Genomic DNA, 19304 nt, shown 5'->3' on the forward strand with positions numbered 1-19304 from the left:
CTCCCAGTCATACGGTCTTGTCACATCGTCACCGACAGGAATTATGCTCCATCTCAGGTCATACTGTCATTTTAAATCTGATTGTTAGTGCAAAGGAAAAACGAGGTCAATAATTGCTACCATTTTTTTGGGAACTGGCAGGCTGCATCTAAGGTCTCCCTAGAGAAATCTTCTTTAATTACAAGTTAAGCTGATGTTCCCCAGTGTAGTAGGTAGAATTGAGCAGGATTACTTTTAAAAGGATTGCACCGATCTGCTTTGGTGACAGTTTCATTTTGAAATTCTGATAACAAGCAAGAGGATGGATTATGAAGATACTGTTTTCAGGAGGGTACACAACTGACACATATTGCAAATTGGGCCACAACAGCCACCCTTCCTTTCCACTCTTCTTTTAAGACCAGATGAGTTCTATTTGGAACGCAGCAGTTGCCATGTATTATTTTAGCGATTACTCGACATGGTTGTAAAGAACAGACAAAAAAAAAGTTTGGAAACTGTAGAAAGGAAATCCTCCAAGCAGTGATTCCAGAAAGGGAATTTTTCGTCCTGGAGACTCAGCCTTTTACAAGATTAACCAACGAAAAATGTGTAATAGGCTGAATGTTTTCAAGTACTTAAATTATGAATAGATTTTGGGTAATTTATCTCAAAATGATATAGGATCTCACAGTGGAGTGGCTGGTAAAATAAGACTTACTTTATTTTATGTGAGAAATTAATATTTTCTATGACTCCTAGCAGGTTGCATAGTCCAGAAACAGAGACTGATGTCTGAAATAGCTCACGTAGTTACAGTGTTTCCATGAAAATTTTTCCGCCTCTTAGGACTTACTCATCTTTGGGGTTCATGGTGCTTCAACTTGATTTAAGTCCTGACAGAAGCCATAAAGCAGACATTCCTTTGCCTAGGTCCTTATTCCCATGTGTGGGATGAGCATGTGTAGCACTGAGCAGAACTACAAAACCAAATGAAAAGAGACTTCTTGTTAAACAAAACTAAATATCCCAGAGCAGAAACAGCCTAACTATTAGTGCCATAACTCCAGAAGTGAAAAGCCTGGAGTATGTTGGCTCCTCCGCTGAAAACAGCTCAAATTCCTATTTCCTACAGGAGCACACCAACCACCAACTGATAAAGCTTAAGAGACGAGCGTTTCTCCAGAATATCCTGGCTCTAAAGGCCTGTCATACAGAACTGAGGCGCTCACAAAGTGCCCGCTTCTGACGGCGACTCCCAAAGCCAGGCAATCCGGTTTCAGGAGCTTCACACCAAGTAAAATGCTGCACAACTCACTCTGCAAATATAACCGCACTAAAGCAATCCATGCTGGGTTTGGGGGGGTTCTTCATATATTATCATAAATTTAGCAGTACAAGACAGAACTTGCTAGCCTACTTCACTACAGCTAGAACCTAGCATTTTCGGAGAGACATAATAACTGGGATAGTTTGTGGTGCCCTATAGAATCAAGAGTTAAAACACAGTCTTTTGTAGGGGAAAGAAAAAAAAAGCAGGGTATTTTTTGTTAGTTAGGAAGGCAGAATGAAAACACACACACAAAGCTGTTATAGTTTGATCTTCATTTTATATGACGGTTCTTAAAGAATGGTGAATGTTAGGAAAGCCCAAAAGTAAACTTAATCTTTTTCCTTTCATTGCATTGAGTTATCATCTATTGCATTTCCCAAAAGCACTTTACGTGCAAAAAACCTATAATTCCATAAGCTTTCATTTTAGAGAAGCATTGCAGCAGCAGCAGCAAGGGTTGCCTCTAGATTCACACCTGTTAAAAACAAGAAAAAAAAAATCTATGCCACAGGAGGCATAGATAAGGATGAGATGGATTACAGCTGACATGGGGTGTGCATCTGCACTGTGGTTAGAACTGATGATGGAGTGCAGGTGTGTTGTGTGAAAGACCAAGCACAGTTGGTCTCCTGGCATCGTCTCCCATGCTGAGGTGACCAGCTGAAGCCTTGCTCGGAGCTCAGAAACCTGAAGCAGGTGTGTGCCCTGTTCCGCTGCAGGATGGGAAGCCGAGCCCAAGAGGTGTTTTCCTTCCTGCTTCATCAGAGGCAATTCCCAGAAAGGGCAGGTTCACCAGGAACCACCACTAACAACAGGTCTTAGTGCAAAAATGAAAGGTGTTGAACCCACGAGAGATACTGGAGCTTAACTTGTTTTTGATGTGTCCTGCTAGCTTTCAGCATTCAGCACGTTAACCTGGAGTTTGTGGTTGTTGCTGGATTTGAAACTCCCCCGTCAGAGGGAACACTGGAGCTGCACAGCTCTGCCTGTGTATTTTTACACTATGACTGACTTAAACGTGGCTGGAAACTGGGCTGAGATGCAGAAGGGAGATGGGGAAACACGCTGCTTCTCCCATCACCAAGCCCTCTTTACTCCTAGCACCTTCGTCCGCTCCTGACAGACGGTGCCCTTTGTATTACACTCAGTGGATGAAGCTGCCTTGCTACCAACAGCAAACTGCATCAGGAACCCATTGCAGTCCACCCAGAGAAAGGGAGACCCTGGCACAGTGCATGCTGTTTTGGGGGGCAACGAGCAAGCTCAAGGGGCTCTGCTTCCTCTGTTTGAGGGGCTATGAGTGCCACGTGGGCGGCACGGCAAAGACTCTGCCTTTAGTAGGCCACCGTTTCTCTTAATGCTCTCTGTGAATAATACCCTGAGAGCCATAAGATGCCTAAGCAGGGGGTTGTTGAGAGAGCTGTGTCCTCTGAATCTTATGTAGGCCACCCAAACTCACACTCCAGAGAGGAGGACGGGGAAGTTTCTCAACCTTCAACCCACAAAGTCATCTGGTTCCCTTTGATGTCTCAGCAGTATAAAGGCTTACCTGAAGGAAAGCACTTTTTATTTAAAACACTGAGAATAATACTAAAGATAGCACAGGAACAGATACCAAAGGATGGGGTTGGTTTTCTGATACTAGCTGCTTTAGCAGAAATGGCAATTAACTCAGGGCAGGTCTGTGGTAAATCCCTTCTGTCCTTACTCTTTTCTGTGGAAGCCTCTAGATCTGCCTATGGAAGCTGTTGGTTTGAGACTCTCTGCTGTTTCTCCACCCTAGGCAAGGAGAAGGGCTGTTTTCTGGGCCCACGGTTCCTATCACTTTAATATTCCAGTCTGGTTTGGGGGGAAAGACACCCACAAAAAGTACCACCAGCACAAATGGAACTGCGTAAAGGTGGCATCATTCCCCAGAGACACATGGAGACCCCAGGAAAACCTGCTTTAGGTGCACGTTAGCCAAAAGACCAGTTTCTAACACCCTAAAGAACAGGGAGATGTTATCAAGAGGAGAGATTTCTGCTGAATGGTGGCAATCAACTCTGGCAGGCAGAGACTATTTTAATATTGAGTATGATCTTGAGATTATGTGAAATAACGAAGAAAACTGATACAGGATAAAGAGGCATTCTGAAGTACTATTCCTGACCGTTCAGGGAGCAGCTGATGGGAGAAACTAACTGAAGAGCCTCACGCTTCCTTATGGCAGAGCATGTCGAGGACCTCCTGCCTGCCTGCACTCCAAGGAAAAAGTAGAATATTTCAAGACTGCCACTACTTAATGTATGGCCACACCTCTAAACTTTCAGGCCCCAAAGAAACCCTTTCCCCTCAGAGAGATGTGTGCCCGCTTCCCACAGACCTCAGCACACTGGGACTCATGGACAAGCTCTGGGAGGCAGCACACACAACTCCACTCCCCCTGCTATGAGGCAGCATAAGGCTAAGAAGAGATCTGGCAGAGAATTGCCTTTCCCTAAAAAATTAACCTGAGACTCGGTAGTCTACTCTACATAGTGTCACTGAAGGCACTGTACAGGGTGCCTTTGGAACCCAGCAATACCCCAAAAAACACTAATGGGAGAAAACAGGGTGTAGGAGGGGTTCCCTGTACAGCAGATCCCTAACACCAGTCCTTGCAATCTGCTACGGAGCGCGGGCATGCTGAGGATGTGATTTTACAATACGGGATGACATACGATTGTCCTTATTGTCAAACACTAACAGGCACAAATGCTGTGGTCCTCAATCCAGACTGCAGTGAGGAATTGTTTTTTCTGAATTCTCTTCATGGGTCTTACAGGATGATTCCTGTTCATTTTAAGATTTTTCCACAAGCCCAGACCTACTGAAGACAGCTTGTAGTAAGGGTAATTAAGGAACAAAATACTAACCAGTTAGATTTTTTCCTTTTTTTTTTTTTTTTTTAAAACAAACTGCAACTGCAGGATAATAGCAGCAGTTTAAGTGGTGCTTTTGTTTCTAGAGGTAAAGCAGAATGGCTTTGAAAATAAAAATACAGCAAAGGGCTAACATTAAGTTGAAGCAAACTAAGAAGAAAAAAAAACAACAAAACAGGCTAGCCTTTATGCTTTGAGTGCCATTTTTCTGGATTCCTTTTCAAAACTGCAGTTTAAATCTGACACATCTCAGCACCATGACACTAGATTTTTTGCTTGGTTGAAGCACGTATGCTGGGAAACTACAGAGCCCTTCAAAAATGCCGGCAAAGCAGGGGTGGATGTGAAGGAAGAACTAGATGCTGCACCGGGCTATTTGGTGTCTTTATTCCTTCAATCATTGAACTCCCTTTTTAGGGTACCTATGCCCAAAATTCAGAACCCAGCTGCCACACAATGTTGGAGGCTCCTAAATTCTCTGGAGGCATTCCTGTTTCCAGCAGTAACAGCAGCTGTATTTCTGAATATAACTATATCAGTCTGAGCGCCTAAACCCTGGGGATCATCCTTGAGCCATGCCTTCCTTGCCATCCCTCCCCCGGGGGATGCAGTCTCCTGAGCTTGGATTTCAGATTGCCACATGCAGCCCTAAAACTAAGTATTTGTGATGCTGCCAAACCCACTACCTTATTCCGATGAATTCCATTTGTACAGCCCTCATCTGTTGCATTGGAGACCACACTTCAAATTGCTCTTCTGCCCAGTTTGACTCATATCTCACATCTTTTTGTGACTTCCCTAAACACTTGGTCTGGCATGTCCCCCTAGATCTCTGAGCATAGTCAGCCACCGCTAGCACCAAAGAAAGGGGAAGATTCAGAATTTAAGATATTTACCTCAAGTTCTGGATTTTAGTCCCTGCTCAGACATATACTGAGACATTTTGGTGCTGGAGCAGGTCCAGAGAAGGGCAAGAATCTGGAGAACAAGTCTTATGAGGAGCAGATGAGGCAGCTAAGGTTGTTTAACCTGGAGAAAAGGAGGCTGAGGGGTGATCTTAACACTCTCTACAGCTACCTGAAAGGGGGTTGTAGAGAGGTGGGGGTCAGTCTCTTCTCCCAAGTAACAGGCCATAGGACAAGAAGAAATGGCCTCAAGTTGCACCAGGGGAGGTTTAGACAGGATAATAGGAAAAAATGTTACACTGAAAGGGTTATTAAGCATTGGAACAGGCTGCCCAGGGAAGTGATTGAGGCACCACTCCTGAAGGTATTTAAAAGACGGGTAGACATAGTGCTTAGAGAGATGTTTTAGGGATGTTTTTGGTCAGAGTTAGGTTGATGGTTGGACTAGATGATCTGAAAGGTCCCTTCCAACCTAGGCAATCCTATGATTCTATGAAGCGTTTCTTATGGACACAAGAGCTGCAGTAGAAGAAATGAAGAAAAATAAATTCCAGAGTTAACTGCTAGTCTAAGGCTCAGAGCAGAGGGAGGACACAAGCTGAAAGCCCACTGACAGATTAGCAGAGGGCGGGCACAAACACCTGTCTCACAGGAGCACCTGGCACGCTGCCTGCTGCTTGGACACAGGTACCACTTTCTTATCTTGGCTGCATTCGCAAGGGGAAAGACTTGTGTAGGTGCCCAGCTCCAGAAACAGTCGCCGTCTGTAAGTTGCAAGTAAAAGGCTTAGGTATCACCCTCCAGAAAGGGAGCTCCTGGACCCTCTCCTTCTGTCTGCACAGCACAGGGAGACAGCAACCCAGGTCTTGTGCCTTGCACGGGGAGCTTGGACATCTCACCCAGGACCACAGAGCTCATTGGGACACCTCCGCATCACGCACCACAACACTACACCCCAGAGTCCTTCGAAGATTTAACTCTTCCTTGCAAGAGATGCTCAAGCAGAGAGAACGCAGAACTGAAAATCAAGATGACATTGAAAAAAATTCCGTTTGCCTATGAATGTAGCTTCTTTTAGCACGCTCCTGGTAATTTAGGCCAGCCAGACGTTCTGCTTCAGGCTTGGCGCAGGTTCTTCTGGCAGCCTACCCCTTTCCTGCAGGCATTGCTAAACCAAGTGGTGAATGTCTCCAAATAGTAATAAGATAAAAGAACCTTTAGACACAAGTGCCCTCGCTTCAGAATTACAAGAACACAGAAGAACCTAGTACTTCAGAAAAAAATATCTACTGTTCAAACTGTAGGCACCTAGACAGCCCAATTTCAGTAACTGTTGAGAAAACCTCTGGCTACATTTAGCTATGTCTTTGCACGCTTACCAAACTTTACATCCTTCCATTCATTTTTCATACCAGAAATTGCTGTCTGGTCTTCTTATTGAGGAAGCCACCAAAACCACAGCATTTTCTTGCAGGCAGTGGAAACCCGAGCAGCTACTGAGGCAAAACTTGTGCACCTTCCTTTCCCCTGCAGCTGCCTCCCCCTTCTCTTTTCACCCTCAGGAACACTATCATCATCATCTCAGCTTTCTCTGCAGTGACAAAATCAGCACAGGAGAAGGTGTTCAGCACTTTTGGCTGTAATCACCAGTCAAGCAGCTGTTCTCAATCCCCTCTAGAGAAAACTGGCCTATTTGATGAGTCAGCTTCCCCACTGGCTTACTCTGTCAGATAACAGGCAGGCCTGTGAGCTACCAGGCTGCCAACCTGCAGTCGGTAATTTCCAAATACATGCAAAAATAACCCTCAGCTGCAATGATGCTGCCATTTTTGTCACAGAAAGTGCTTAATTTGGTAATATCAACGGGAAAATGTCCAGGTATTACCAACTATGCATGCAAGCTTTAGCAGTGGAATGGAGCATATATTGCATAGGATGAGAAAATAATAGGAATAAAATATAATCTGTTTGAAAAATGCTGACGATCAAATAAATTGTTTTCAGAGCGGACATGGGTTTAACTGAAATCTTTTAGAAATACCATGTGTTTCTCAAGTATAAGCAGTGCTGTTCTTCATTACCTTCAAAGCTGTTCTTGAAGTATTTTAAGTAATTTACTGACCAGAATAACAGCGTCTTTCTCTCCTGAAGTGCTTACAGTTTATTGTGAAAGCTTTTAGAAGAAAGGAAAAAGGAAGAGAAATATAGAAAGACCGTTCAATTTTTTATTTTCTTTGGTAAAGCTGGAACAGGCGCCTTTTGCTTCTTCTCCACCCATACTGTATTTTTCAAACAGAGATTTTTGCATTAAATTAAAATGTATTACACAACTTGCATTTCCAAACCAAAGATATAGATCTCTCTTCTCTTGGAACTCATAATAACTATATCTTTAGATGGAGTCATCAGTGTTCTTTCTGTTAGCTATTCTTGGTTATCTTCTGCAAAACAGGAGCATTAACAAACATTGCTCACAGATTATATGGGCACCTCACTGGACCCGAACCATCAGCAGAACTTCCCTTGCTTAGTGTCCATCACTTCTGTCACGCCAAATTACATGCCTTCTGAGCACAGATCCAGTTACAAAAGTCTGGCAGCTCTACAGTGCCGCTTGTTAGGAAGGACTGATGCCATGAGATTGCTACGCTAGCAGAAACATCCCAAGTGGATGCATCTGACGTTGGCAAAAGAGCCCTTTAGCCAGCCCAGTTTACCACAGTCAGAGGGCTGTGTTTTTACTGGGAGCTCTGGCAATATAGCTGTGCTGATTAAGGCTTTGTAACATAGCTAGTTCCTAATCTTGGTCAGCCATCAGAGTTGAAAGAATGTCCCAGACCATGGGACACAGAAATTACCGTGTCAAATAAGGCATCCAGTTTCTGTTTCTTGAAACAATTAATCTGAAATGCTAGAAAAGATCGGAGATCATGTCCCTTCTAGCTAATCTTTCTCCTTCCCTTGCTCCCTCCCTGTGCATCTGTGGGGCTTTGGAGCAATCTCATCCCCCAGCTAGTTGGTCTGTTTCTCTCGTGAGCTCACTCCAGCTTGTTCCTACTCTCAGTGAGATTATCTAGCAGTGAGTTCCATATATTAATTATAAATTCCCTCAAGCAACGGTTTATTTTCAACTTCTGGATGTCCTGTCTCCCAGTTTGATTGAATATCCCCCTTGTCCTAATGACACAATACATAGCAACCTCTGGCTCACCTTTCTGCCTTCAGCTTCATCTTTCTCTGCCGCTTTCTTTAGGGATTGTTATACATATATTTCCCCTATAGATATAAAACACAAATCATAGAAGATAATACCAGAGGTTACTAGGGAGCATAAGTGAGATTGAATGCAGTTTATTCCTCTGTAGGAAGTTTATTTCAGAAAGCCATTTAAAATCCACATATTCAAATAAAAAGCCTCACAAACATACCTCATCATGTATGCCTATATTTAATAATTGTCTTTTAATCACAGTTATTGTCTGTAACAGTATCTTATGCACATGAAGAACACTTTGCATATGAATTCCCACCCTAGCTCAGAAAAGCCTGGTATTGCCAACTCTGAACTTCAAGGAGCCTTTAATTTTAGAATATCCATCCTCAGACTAATGGGTTACGGAGACCCCATGCGTGTGGACAAATTCTCATTCTGAAGGGTTTGTGACTGCAGCCGCTAAGACCTAGGACTTTCAGTGGGCTCTTTAGCCCGTTGGTGGTCATTCCTGTTCCCAAAGGATCAAACAAGTTACTTTGGCCATAAGCTCCTTGCTTCTAGACTGTGGTATTAGTTTGCTAAGGTTGGGAGATTTTTGAAGATTGTCACTGGGAGCAATAGCTGACAGAGACACGTCCATCCACTTGCTTCTGTAAAAGAAAGGAGGTTTTTCATGCTTCTATTGGATCCCGGTAGCCTTTTTTTTATAGCTGTGTAGAGAGAAACTTAAATCACTTGAGGCAGTGTTTTCAGTGGGTGGTAGATAATGCCTAAAGATCACTGGTATTTTGACAAATCAAAGGTATTTTGATACCTGCACTGTTTAGATAGCAAGTACTTAATTTTTTGCATAGCTTATACTACTTTTACTAAACTATTAGGAAACAAGTAGACATTGGTCTCTCAGTGAAGACCAACCCTAACAAAGATATATAAGCACAGAATGAGAAGTGATTTTTTTTTCCATACCTGCTGACTTTGAAATAGTGTTTTAAGTGCAATCAGCATGAAAACAGTAATTCACACATGCGCACCACGCTACTTATTCACTTATTTCCATTTCTGTTGCAAAAATATCAAAACTCATTAGAAATCTCTATGTTGCTTTATCATCATTGGCTTTACACTCCCTCCTGATCTTTCCATTTGGGTGATTTGATTTCCTCAGATAACCTAATGTCTTTTTTGTAGGTGTAGGTAAATAGATCTTCCACAAATCTGTCTGAAATCCTGCCAAACTCCTAGCATTGCCAATGCCCAGAGCAATGTCCTGTACAACAGAAGGAAAACCATGAAATACACGTTAATCTTTAGCCTTGTAACTCAAATACCTTCATTGATAAAGACTATTACAGTGATTTGCCAGAGAGAAGTGAGTTGTCTGAACATGTGTTTTTATTTGCTTTTCTTTAGAAATACAACAGATCATGTTGAGCGAGACATTTGCATCTAATCTGCCCAGAGGTACTATTAAGGACATGTTCTAAAACCCATCAATACAGTATGGTGTCTTGTAGCAGTGTTGACAGCAAGGTGACAAGACTAGTCACACAAAACGACCTACCTTTTTTAAAGTAAAATTTTTAAATTTTTTTTTCCCAAACATTAGTACTAGTATTAGGTATATAAACATTTTCTTTAACAACCTTGTAAATCTATATATTGTAATTTTCTATTTTTGTTCCTGTAAACTAAGATAAGCTGTAAAAAAGCTAAAAGGGAGGCAAATGCTGGGACATTCTTATGAAATGTATTTGTTTCTTCTGCTGCACTTCCTAGAAAATTTTCTACTCTTAAATTACCAATGAAAGCAAAACAGGCACCAAATTGATCTAGTGCTAATTAAGATAGACCAGAGGAGGGCTGGGAGCTGCTACAAGTCCCCACTGTGTCATTTAAGCACATTCATAAGGAGGTAGATTTAACTTTAGGCTGGCTCATCTACTCGTCATGCTGTCTGCTCATCCTAGCCAGGTGTAAGAGGTCACCTACCACAATTTGGATCAATTAAAACAGTAGCCTATGCAGATTTGTCTGTAGTATTTTAATACAAAAGGAATATACAAGGTTTATTATTTTGTTCTTGACATGTCAGTTTTGTTTATATAACGTAAGCATGAAAGCAAGTAGCTTTGCACGCTCATTCCTACAAACCACTTGAATCCATTAAAGTGTTTTTTCCAAAGCAATTTGTTTAGTCTAACCACAAAACCATCAAGCACAGGAGTAGCTCTGTTTCAAATTAAAGCAGCGGGTGGGCTCATCACAGACAAACAGCAGCGTGGCATTCCCCAAACGGCAGTACCTTCGTCGTGAAATAATAGCAGAAAAACTGCACAGCTCAAGGATGCGAAAATGGAAGCAGATCTTGGCACAGGCCTCCCACCTGGACACAGAGCCACCTCCTATGGCAGAAGCCGTCCTCAGGCTGCTGAGGAAATTGCTTGAAACTGACAAAAAGGCCTTTCTCCAGGGGCAGTAGTCAGGACTCTTACCTAAAAGCTAGTTTAGTTTCCTCAGTGCTGCAAAGCATGCAAAATCTTTTTGTATCATGCATCGTCAAGTTTCATTCTCTCCATTTTCAGAGCAAGTCCTATATTTTTTTGTTAAAAAAAAAAAAATATATATATACTTTCAGTTTTGGGGGTTTTGTTGGGTTTTTCTTTAAGATAAGATGAACACGACAGCATCTTGCAGAGACAGACCGTTACAGCCTGGGGTGCTGCAAAACCTCTTGCTGCCACATATTCACACAATATCTGCCCACTTTGAGCATCCTGAGGACCAAAACATAAGAGCAGAAGAAACACAAGGGGCTTGGAGCTTCTCCCTGCCCAGACCACAACCCAGCCCCAGCAGGGGAATGCAGAAGCCACGGCTCTGCATCTGCCGTGGTGCAAATGTGGTTCTTCACAACTCAGATCTGCTAATGGTGACTGCAGCCCAGGCTGGCATGGAGATATCCGGCATTCAAAGGCGCACACAGCCCTCGGCAGCTCTTGCCCTGTGGAGATGCTCAGCATCACTCTGCGTCTTTCCCCTCAGCTTGGCTGCGTTAGCTCAGTGTTAAAATTAATTCATCGAGCAGGGTATTGTTGGAAGGAACAGAGGAAGAACCTGGCTGACCTCAGGCTTGTGGCAAAGAGTTATTCAGGCACGGGCATGCAGGAAGCCACTGCCCAGAGCTGGCGTCTGGGAAGAAGTATTTTGGAGAGGCCACCGCATCCGACTGAGGGAAGGACTGTGTTGATCATGGCTTAGCTCCCAACTCAGTCACAGACAGACACAAGCTTGCCAGATTAGCAGCTTTATTGATTTAGACCTCAAAAAACAATGTCTCTGTAATGTAGCCCTCCTCTTCCTGCCTCCTCTTCCTCCCTCCCTACATGGCCTGAACTTCATTACTGGAGGTCTGGGTTCTCCTGTAGACTTTTTGTAAGAATCCAGGGCCTGATTTAGAGAAATCTCAGGTGGTTTACCCCAAAGCCTTCCTTCTTTAAGAGTAAAGCATCGAGATACTCATCTTTGTGAAGCTTACCAAAGGAATCACCAGCTCCTCTCTACAAAAAAAATAAAAATAAAATAAAATAAATTGGAGGAAACATAACAAAAACAAACAAAAAACATCTTTAGTAGAGTGAAAATGACATCCATCGCAGACAGGTTTGCTGTGATACTTGTTCTTTTTAATGTGTAGAACGTTAATTTCCATTCCTAAAGACTTCTGGTTTGGCCAGTTTCCAGTAACAAGGCCTCTATTGTTATCTGAACCGCAATCTGCCCTAAATCAATTTTTAAAGAGGTTTGTTTTTTTTCAGTAGATATGCTGTTGCGTACTTTGGAAATACTTGAGCATGACATGCTCTTTGCCGGTTTGTTAGGGTTTTTTTAATTGCATTGTCTATGTGAGCCATGAGATGTCTTTGTCACACATTCTTTTTGTATTTTTTAGGAGCACCTGAAAGCTTTTGACCAGGAAGTAAATGCATTTGTGGACTACATGTTCGGACCTCGAGGTAAGGTTCTCCACCTATAGCCCTTTTAGGAAATATTACCTACCCAGAATACTACTCAAAAATATTCTAATAAATAGAAGCAGTCAAAATCTTCTATATGAATAATTTCTCATTGAAAAATGTAGACGAGGCAGAATCACAGTATTTACAGGAACACACCATTATTGTAGGAAATCTATCAATGCACTGCATTTGTAGAAAGCCAACGGATTTTTGTTTTGACTGTCTGACATAATATTATCTGTAATACAAATTAAAACTAATCACATATTATACTGAAGGTGAAAGAAGAAATGCAACTGAATTTTTTTTGAAACTTAAAAAAACAATCAATAGAGTTGAGAGTCCTTTGTTTCTGAGAATATCAAAGGATTTCAGTTTTAAACGCTAGTGTAGATTAAAAAAATTGAAAGCCTGAATTTTTCTAAAAGTGGAAGATCTGTTTGGGGACTGATTCTTATTCATAATCCAGTTATTTTTTGGTCCAGCTACCTATCAAATAGTCTAATTCAGAAGGATGACTGGAGCAAAATCAAGAAAGGGCTTTTAGCAGCCTGCGGGATCACCAATAGACGGAGCAGGAGAACAGATGCGCCTTTCTACTTCCCTTTCTTGATTTCTAAAACAGTTTGGACAAGAATAACTTGAATAACTGTGGCTGGGAGGTGTTTTAGCCGTAACAAAGCATGAGGCAAGTAACGGTCAAAAAAATCCCAACCCAACCTGAAGTAGGAGTGCAGAAAGAAAGAGAACGGCTATGAGAAGGTGAGGATGGAGCACGGTTAAGAGAGCCAAGCAACTAGAGGAAAGAGGTATGACAGGAGTTTTGAGAGCAGACAGTCTTCAGAGAAGGTCCCTGTAAGGCCACCTTGCCGCTGGTAGGGCTGGACTTAAACATTCAACTTCGGGAACAGCCTTGCAAACTTTTCCCCGTGGTTGAATACAGAACAGTTGCTTGTGTGGATGGACAAATGCTTATGTACTATCACTTTGTTGCAATAACGTCCTCCAGGTCCCAGAAACTGTTCTTGCTTAATTAGGAGGACAAGGGAAAGAAAATTATAGCATTCTTAAAACCAAGAAAATTGTTTTTTTCTTAGCTGGCTGGCCGGCTACAAAACCTTTTCCCTCATCTCTGCAGTAGAGTAGATGTGAAGCTTGAAAGAAAGATTTCTGGTGAAGAAACACTGAACAGCATGGGAACTGCATCAGAAGTGATTAAAACAGAATAAGTTTTATTATGGCTTCTACAATAGTGCATTTTAATATTAACAAAGAAATGCGATCACAAGCATAAAAGTACTACTCTTTTTTTTTTTTTTTTTCCAAATGGACATGATGTTCTCCTTCCTGCCTCTCTCCTCATTGGTCCAGAACAAATTGTTTGAAGGAATGAACTGTAGTTAATCCAATGCAGAATACCACACAGATCCCTTTGGGCTTTTAGAAAGCACTTCAGTTAGACAAGTATTATTTGTATTACTTGCCAAGTACATCGCAATCCCTCTCCAGACATCAGTGCTGAAGATAGCATTTGTTTGTCTGTGCCTCTTCACTGTGATCTTTAATTTAACTGGTGGTATAATGACACAGTATCAGCCATTTCGTGAATAACATAGCTCCCTCCGATGTGTTTATACATGTAAATAATTCACAATAAACTGCAAACAGTTTTCAATTGGATAGAATGACACCACAAATGACAATCCAATGAATTCTTAAGAGCTTCCCCAAATGTCTAAAGTCAACAAACCATTCCCCTTCTTTCTCTCCACCAATTGTCATCTACAGCGCACACTTCATTCAGCAGCAAGATGGCTTAAAAGGAACTATAACAATGCTCTATTCCTTTAAAAAATCAATCCCATATTTAAGATTTATATTTTAGGTAGTAACTCCTGAAATACCGGTATCACTATACTGGTTTTAGTCGTCATTACCAGATGCAGCTGAGGGCATGAGAAGAGACAGAAAGCCACACGCTAGTTCCTGGAGGCGATCTCTGCTCACATTGGTAGCACCAGGTTAACACAAGCTGCAGTACTGCACTACTAGGATAAGGGGCGTACCGTCAAAGATCTAAGTTTGATTTATCTATAGGCATATTTTGTGCCTTTGTTCACTGGTGTCAGCTGGACTTTGTACACAAATTTATCTCAATGTTTGCTTTTGAACTAGCAGACCAAGTCCTTTTCGATCAGGGAATAGAGGGCACATACATGCCCATCAGTTGCATCTCTTAATAAGAAGTGGTCTTACAATTTGGTGTCGGTCCATATTATTCTGCATAGGAGATTATCTAGGCTCAAGGCAGAATGAGAAACAGTGAAATAGCTATATTGTTTGTTAAGAGAGCATTTTTCCAGGGTCACATTCATCTGCAGAGTATTGTTTGCTGTTATGCAAAATTAAGGAATATTGAATTGCAGGAGCCAAATCTAGTTAATTGGTTGCTTGTTTCATCTGTGAAAGAAACAAGAGGTGGTCCAGAATAAATGTATTTTAGTAAAGTTATGAAAAAGTAATAAGCACTCCTCCTCTCTTCAACTGAGCATGAACAGTAGCAAGGTGTTGGTGCAAAACCATCTACTCTCTGCACCTGTAAAGGTCTCAGTCTACTCAGATACCAACTGGCCAAAGCTATACAGAAACCTGAACTAAAACGGTTCTAAACCTCACTGATAAAAGCTTGATACCTTTAAAGAGCCTGGGAGGCCTGCCACTCATTTCACAGGAGCCAAGATTTCGCCTCAAGGATCTGGCATATTGTGGCCGGTGACCGTCAATGAGCTTATTCATGGAGTGACCAGAGCTTGTGGGCGCCTGCTCCTTCCCCTGCCGTAGTCCAGCGCTTTCACACTGTGGCTTTATTCACTGCCTTGGTCTCAAATTCAGATTCTGTGTGGGTTCAACATTGTAAAAGTAATTCTTTCTCCTGTTGACAGCGTATCTTTACAGTACTTGAACATGGAGAGCGAACCATCAGTCAACAGAGATACTTTTGATCTCTCCTTCTTCTGAAATACACTTCCTTTCCTTTCCCTTCCCTTCCTGCCACATAAAAACCTCCCTCTTCTTGTCATTCAGGGATAAGCGTAAGTGGAAGCAGAATAGTCAAGTTCCCTGGCTGCTGTTTATAAACCACTTTCTGCCAATAAACCACTTTCTGTCTTACCCTTCAAGGTACCAAGGTCGGGGTGGAAAATAATCAGTGAGGGTACACATGTTAATAATTTCTCTTGAAATGGCAATAGTATAGTTCTTAAAAATACTCGACATGCTGACCTGAACAAGCACACGAGTTCTGCTTTTGTGTGGATCAGCCCATATGCTCGTGGCCACTCACAGCAGAGTGAATACTTTCTGAGGGCACATTAGGGCAGCATTTAATGCTGTTTAGTTTAATTTGTATTCTTATCTCTTCCAATTACTTTTCCTCTTTGAGCAAACATGCTGGCTCATTATGTACCGATGCCAGTTGGCTTTTGTGCAAGTAACCTTTATACACCCAGTGTTGCAATCCTTGGATGGGGAGACCCTCTCCAGATAGCAGCCTTGCTGACACGACTGCTTTCTACATCTTCATTTAGGATATCAGTTAAATCAATTAAATCCTTATGCTCCAAAAACATACACTAGGATCAACACATGCATAACCTTCACCTGTCCTATGACTCCTGCGTCCTGTTTAGAGCCCATATGTGAGGAAAACCTGTTTGGAGCCCACATGGGAGTAGAAGCTCCTTAAAAACATCCATTCCAGAGATTCACAAGTGGCTCATGAACTTTAAGATGACTGTTGGGAGTGTTTTACTCTCACACTGAGGTAATATTAAACAGACATTGAGATCTGAAGACAGAAAACAGGTGTTTTAGCTTGGTAATGCACAACAAAGCAAGGCCATCCTAAAGGAAGGATGGTGCTTTGTCAAAGATGGTTGTGCTGTCGTGACCACTTTCATCCTGCACCTCTCCTCTCCTAGAGATTTTTGGGAATCCAGAAGGGAGAGTCAAAACGAGGAGAGCACTGGACTGCCACAGTAATTTAGGCCTGGTTGAAAGTCTTTCCTGCAAAAGTGCTAACATCCTACGCGGAGCCCAAATCCAACAGATGAGTGTTACAGCCACTGCGATGGAAGCAAGGTGGCAAGTGGAGGGAGACTGTAATGAGAAAGAAAGCTGATGTTCATAGCCCTGTTTGTAAGCAGATGAACTCACAAATCTCACTGTGTATACCTGTATGCATATGTTTCCGAGGAAAGAATAGTCAGAATACAGTACAGCAAAATTGCAATTGGCAACAGTTTGTTAAATGCTTGGGCACATTTGGTTTGTGCATCATCCATTGCCCAGTCCTTCCCCAAATTCAACACAGGTGGAAAAATAGTAAAATGTTTTTTCATGCACTCTGAATGCCTTTTCTTCTTTTACAATTTTTAACGTAATCTTGGTCTTTGTAAAAAATAAAATAAGTAGTTTAAAACCGTTTCTAAGAGCTGAAAGAAGTACCGTGACCTGCACAATAGCTTCTCACTGACTTATTTCTTCACTTACTCCGTAAATCATAACAGATTTAGAATAACTTTTTTGAAAAACTAGCCATGACGTCCCTCATTCTTTTCATAGATAAATATCTGAAGATCGTTGCTGTGGAAAATTAACTCTAAATTTTGCTCCATCTTAAAAAAAAAAAAAAAAAAAGAAAACACTCCTTTCGCTCATGGCATCCAGTTGCTCACAGGACAACGAAGCGGTGCCTCCAGATTGGCATAGAGGATTAGGCTTTGCTCACATACACTGAACTATCTGATTACTGCCAATGGGATTACTCGTGTGAATAAGGCAAGCAGGATTTGACCTTAATATTTCATTTCAGGGCTAGGCAAATGGGGCAGAAACTGTGAAAAAGCAAGCCCTTGCCTTGCCAAATAGCTTTGATAACCATCAAACATTTGCCATTTGTTTTCCATATTTAGTGTTTTTTTGAAAAATCCTCCCCTTGTATAAATGCTTTCTAGCAAACGTTATATACCTTCATACTTGTATGACAAAGGCAGAATTGAAATAATATATGAACTGGCAACTTTACATGCATACCGTGTATTTAATACTATCTGCAAACTGCCCATGGAGCAGATTGAGATACGATTTAATTAAATATTAAGTTAAAACATTAAATTACATTTTTAAAAGCACATAGGAATATTTTCTTCTTCTAATTTTCTCTTTTCTGTTAAAATGAGGAGATTTAAGTCACCTGAAATTATTAGGGAATGTCATGCAGTTTCCAGCACACATTCTCGGAATAAGTACACAGTTTTGGGGAGGGTAAAAGCAATGGGTAGCTCTTACAAACAAAGCCTGGCAGATTCTCTCTCATGCTTTTAGCAAACTTTTTTCACAATGCGATCTGCCTTATTTTAGCAATACTTTACCATAGCTGCCTTAATTGCCTGCTGCATGTGTTTCTTTCCAGATGCCAGGGTTAGAGGATGGTTCCTTTTGGACTCTTACCTTCCCACGTTTTTCCTTACTGGAGCATACCTACTCTGCATATGGCTGGGCAACAAGTTCATGAAGGACAGGCCTCCTTTCTCTCTCAGGGCTCACCTCATTGTATATAACCTTGGGATTACACTGCTCTCCTTGTACATGCTCGTAGAGGTAAGTGTTCTTCCATGCAGCACGGCTGAGAAAGGTGAGCGATATACAGTTTTTAGCAGAAATGTCTTAGCAACGGACAATTTTGCTAGAAAATTTAACATCAACAGCTAAGTAAATGTAAGATCAAGAACAGTCCCTTCGCAATTGGACAGTGAGTTGTACAGTAGCTTTTCAGCTTAGATCTCGGCGTGTTTTAACTGTCCCCCCTGCACTACAGTCCACACCTGGGCACTGCTGGCTGCTACCAGGACAGTGCCTACAAGCACGAATTTGAACCTGCAGCAGTCGCTCAGCTCAAATGTGGTGACACCTCGTTTTTCAGCACCCATGAATATGCCCATGGATTGGGTTTTATTCATATGACTGTCTATGGAATGATTTTCCTATGTACAAATGCCCATGCTGAAATGTGAACAGATTTCTAAATGAGTGTAAGTACTGATTTTTTTATGGTATTGGCAATTCAGTGTTATTTTTCTGCTCTCCTGACTAAGAAGCCTTCGTCATATAGTCAGATGGTAAGAGACGGATGTTAAAAACCTGCTACTTCAGCCAAAAGCAAGTGCTGTGGGACTTGGAGGCTGAATATGGTCACACAGATTATTTCCCAAGTACTTATCAGAGGGGAACATGCTCACAGAAACTGGAATCTGTTCAGAACCAAAAGAGAGGTTTGAATGCGTCTGATGATTTTGCAACAGCAGAAGACTTGAACAGTGCTCCTCAGCAGACACACATGTGTTTTCACCTTCCCAGTGGGGAGCAAAAGCCAAAAGTCGCTATTTTGATATTATTTGGGAGCTCCTCATTCTCAGCCTTGTGATAAGCGAGGTACTTTTAATATTAAAGCGTTAACATCCATCACTTGCGGCCCTAAAAAACAAACACTAAAAGACAAAAACCACAAAACGTTTTCTGACTTGGTTTAAAGAGTGACCGCGGGCATGTGAAGCCCTGGCTGAAGGAGGTGCTTCATTTCATGGTGTGACCTGCGGAGGCGTGAGCTGACATTGCCGCCTCGCCTGCGCAGCCTCACGGCACTTCTTGGCCCCTGGGCTCCCGGCCACAACAGCAGTTTCCACGAGAAAAACAAGGAGCCACTGTTCTGCCAAGCTGGAGAAGAGACTTTGCAGAAGCCAAACAAGACCCCCAAGATTTCAAGTTTTAAATTAATTTGAGCTAAACACCGGGTGACTGCCCTGGTCAAAAGGCTGAGCAGCAGTTTCGGTTTGCGCCTTTGTGCAAAGGACCCGTTGTGCTACGCGGAGCTACAGAGCTTCCTCCTGGCCA

General features: G+C 42.1%; 1 protein-coding gene across 1 annotated transcript in view; it reads left to right on the top strand.

Moving 5' to 3' along the window:
* ELOVL2 (ELOVL fatty acid elongase 2) overlaps window positions 1-19304 on the top strand; it is a 51703-nt gene that overhangs the window by 13636 nt on the left and 18763 nt on the right. Inside the window, exons 2-3 of the mRNA XM_074575958.1 lie at window positions 12287-12350; window positions 17827-18014. Coding sequence (XP_074432059.1) covers window positions 12287-12350; window positions 17827-18014 — 252 coding nt within the window. The remainder of the gene's footprint in view (window positions 1-12286; window positions 12351-17826; window positions 18015-19304) is intronic.

The sequence above is a fragment of the Larus michahellis genome, chromosome 2 (genome assembly GCF_964199755.1).
Source record: "Larus michahellis chromosome 2, bLarMic1.1, whole genome shotgun sequence".
Classification (NCBI taxonomy): Eukaryota; Metazoa; Chordata; class Aves; order Charadriiformes; family Laridae; genus Larus; species Larus michahellis.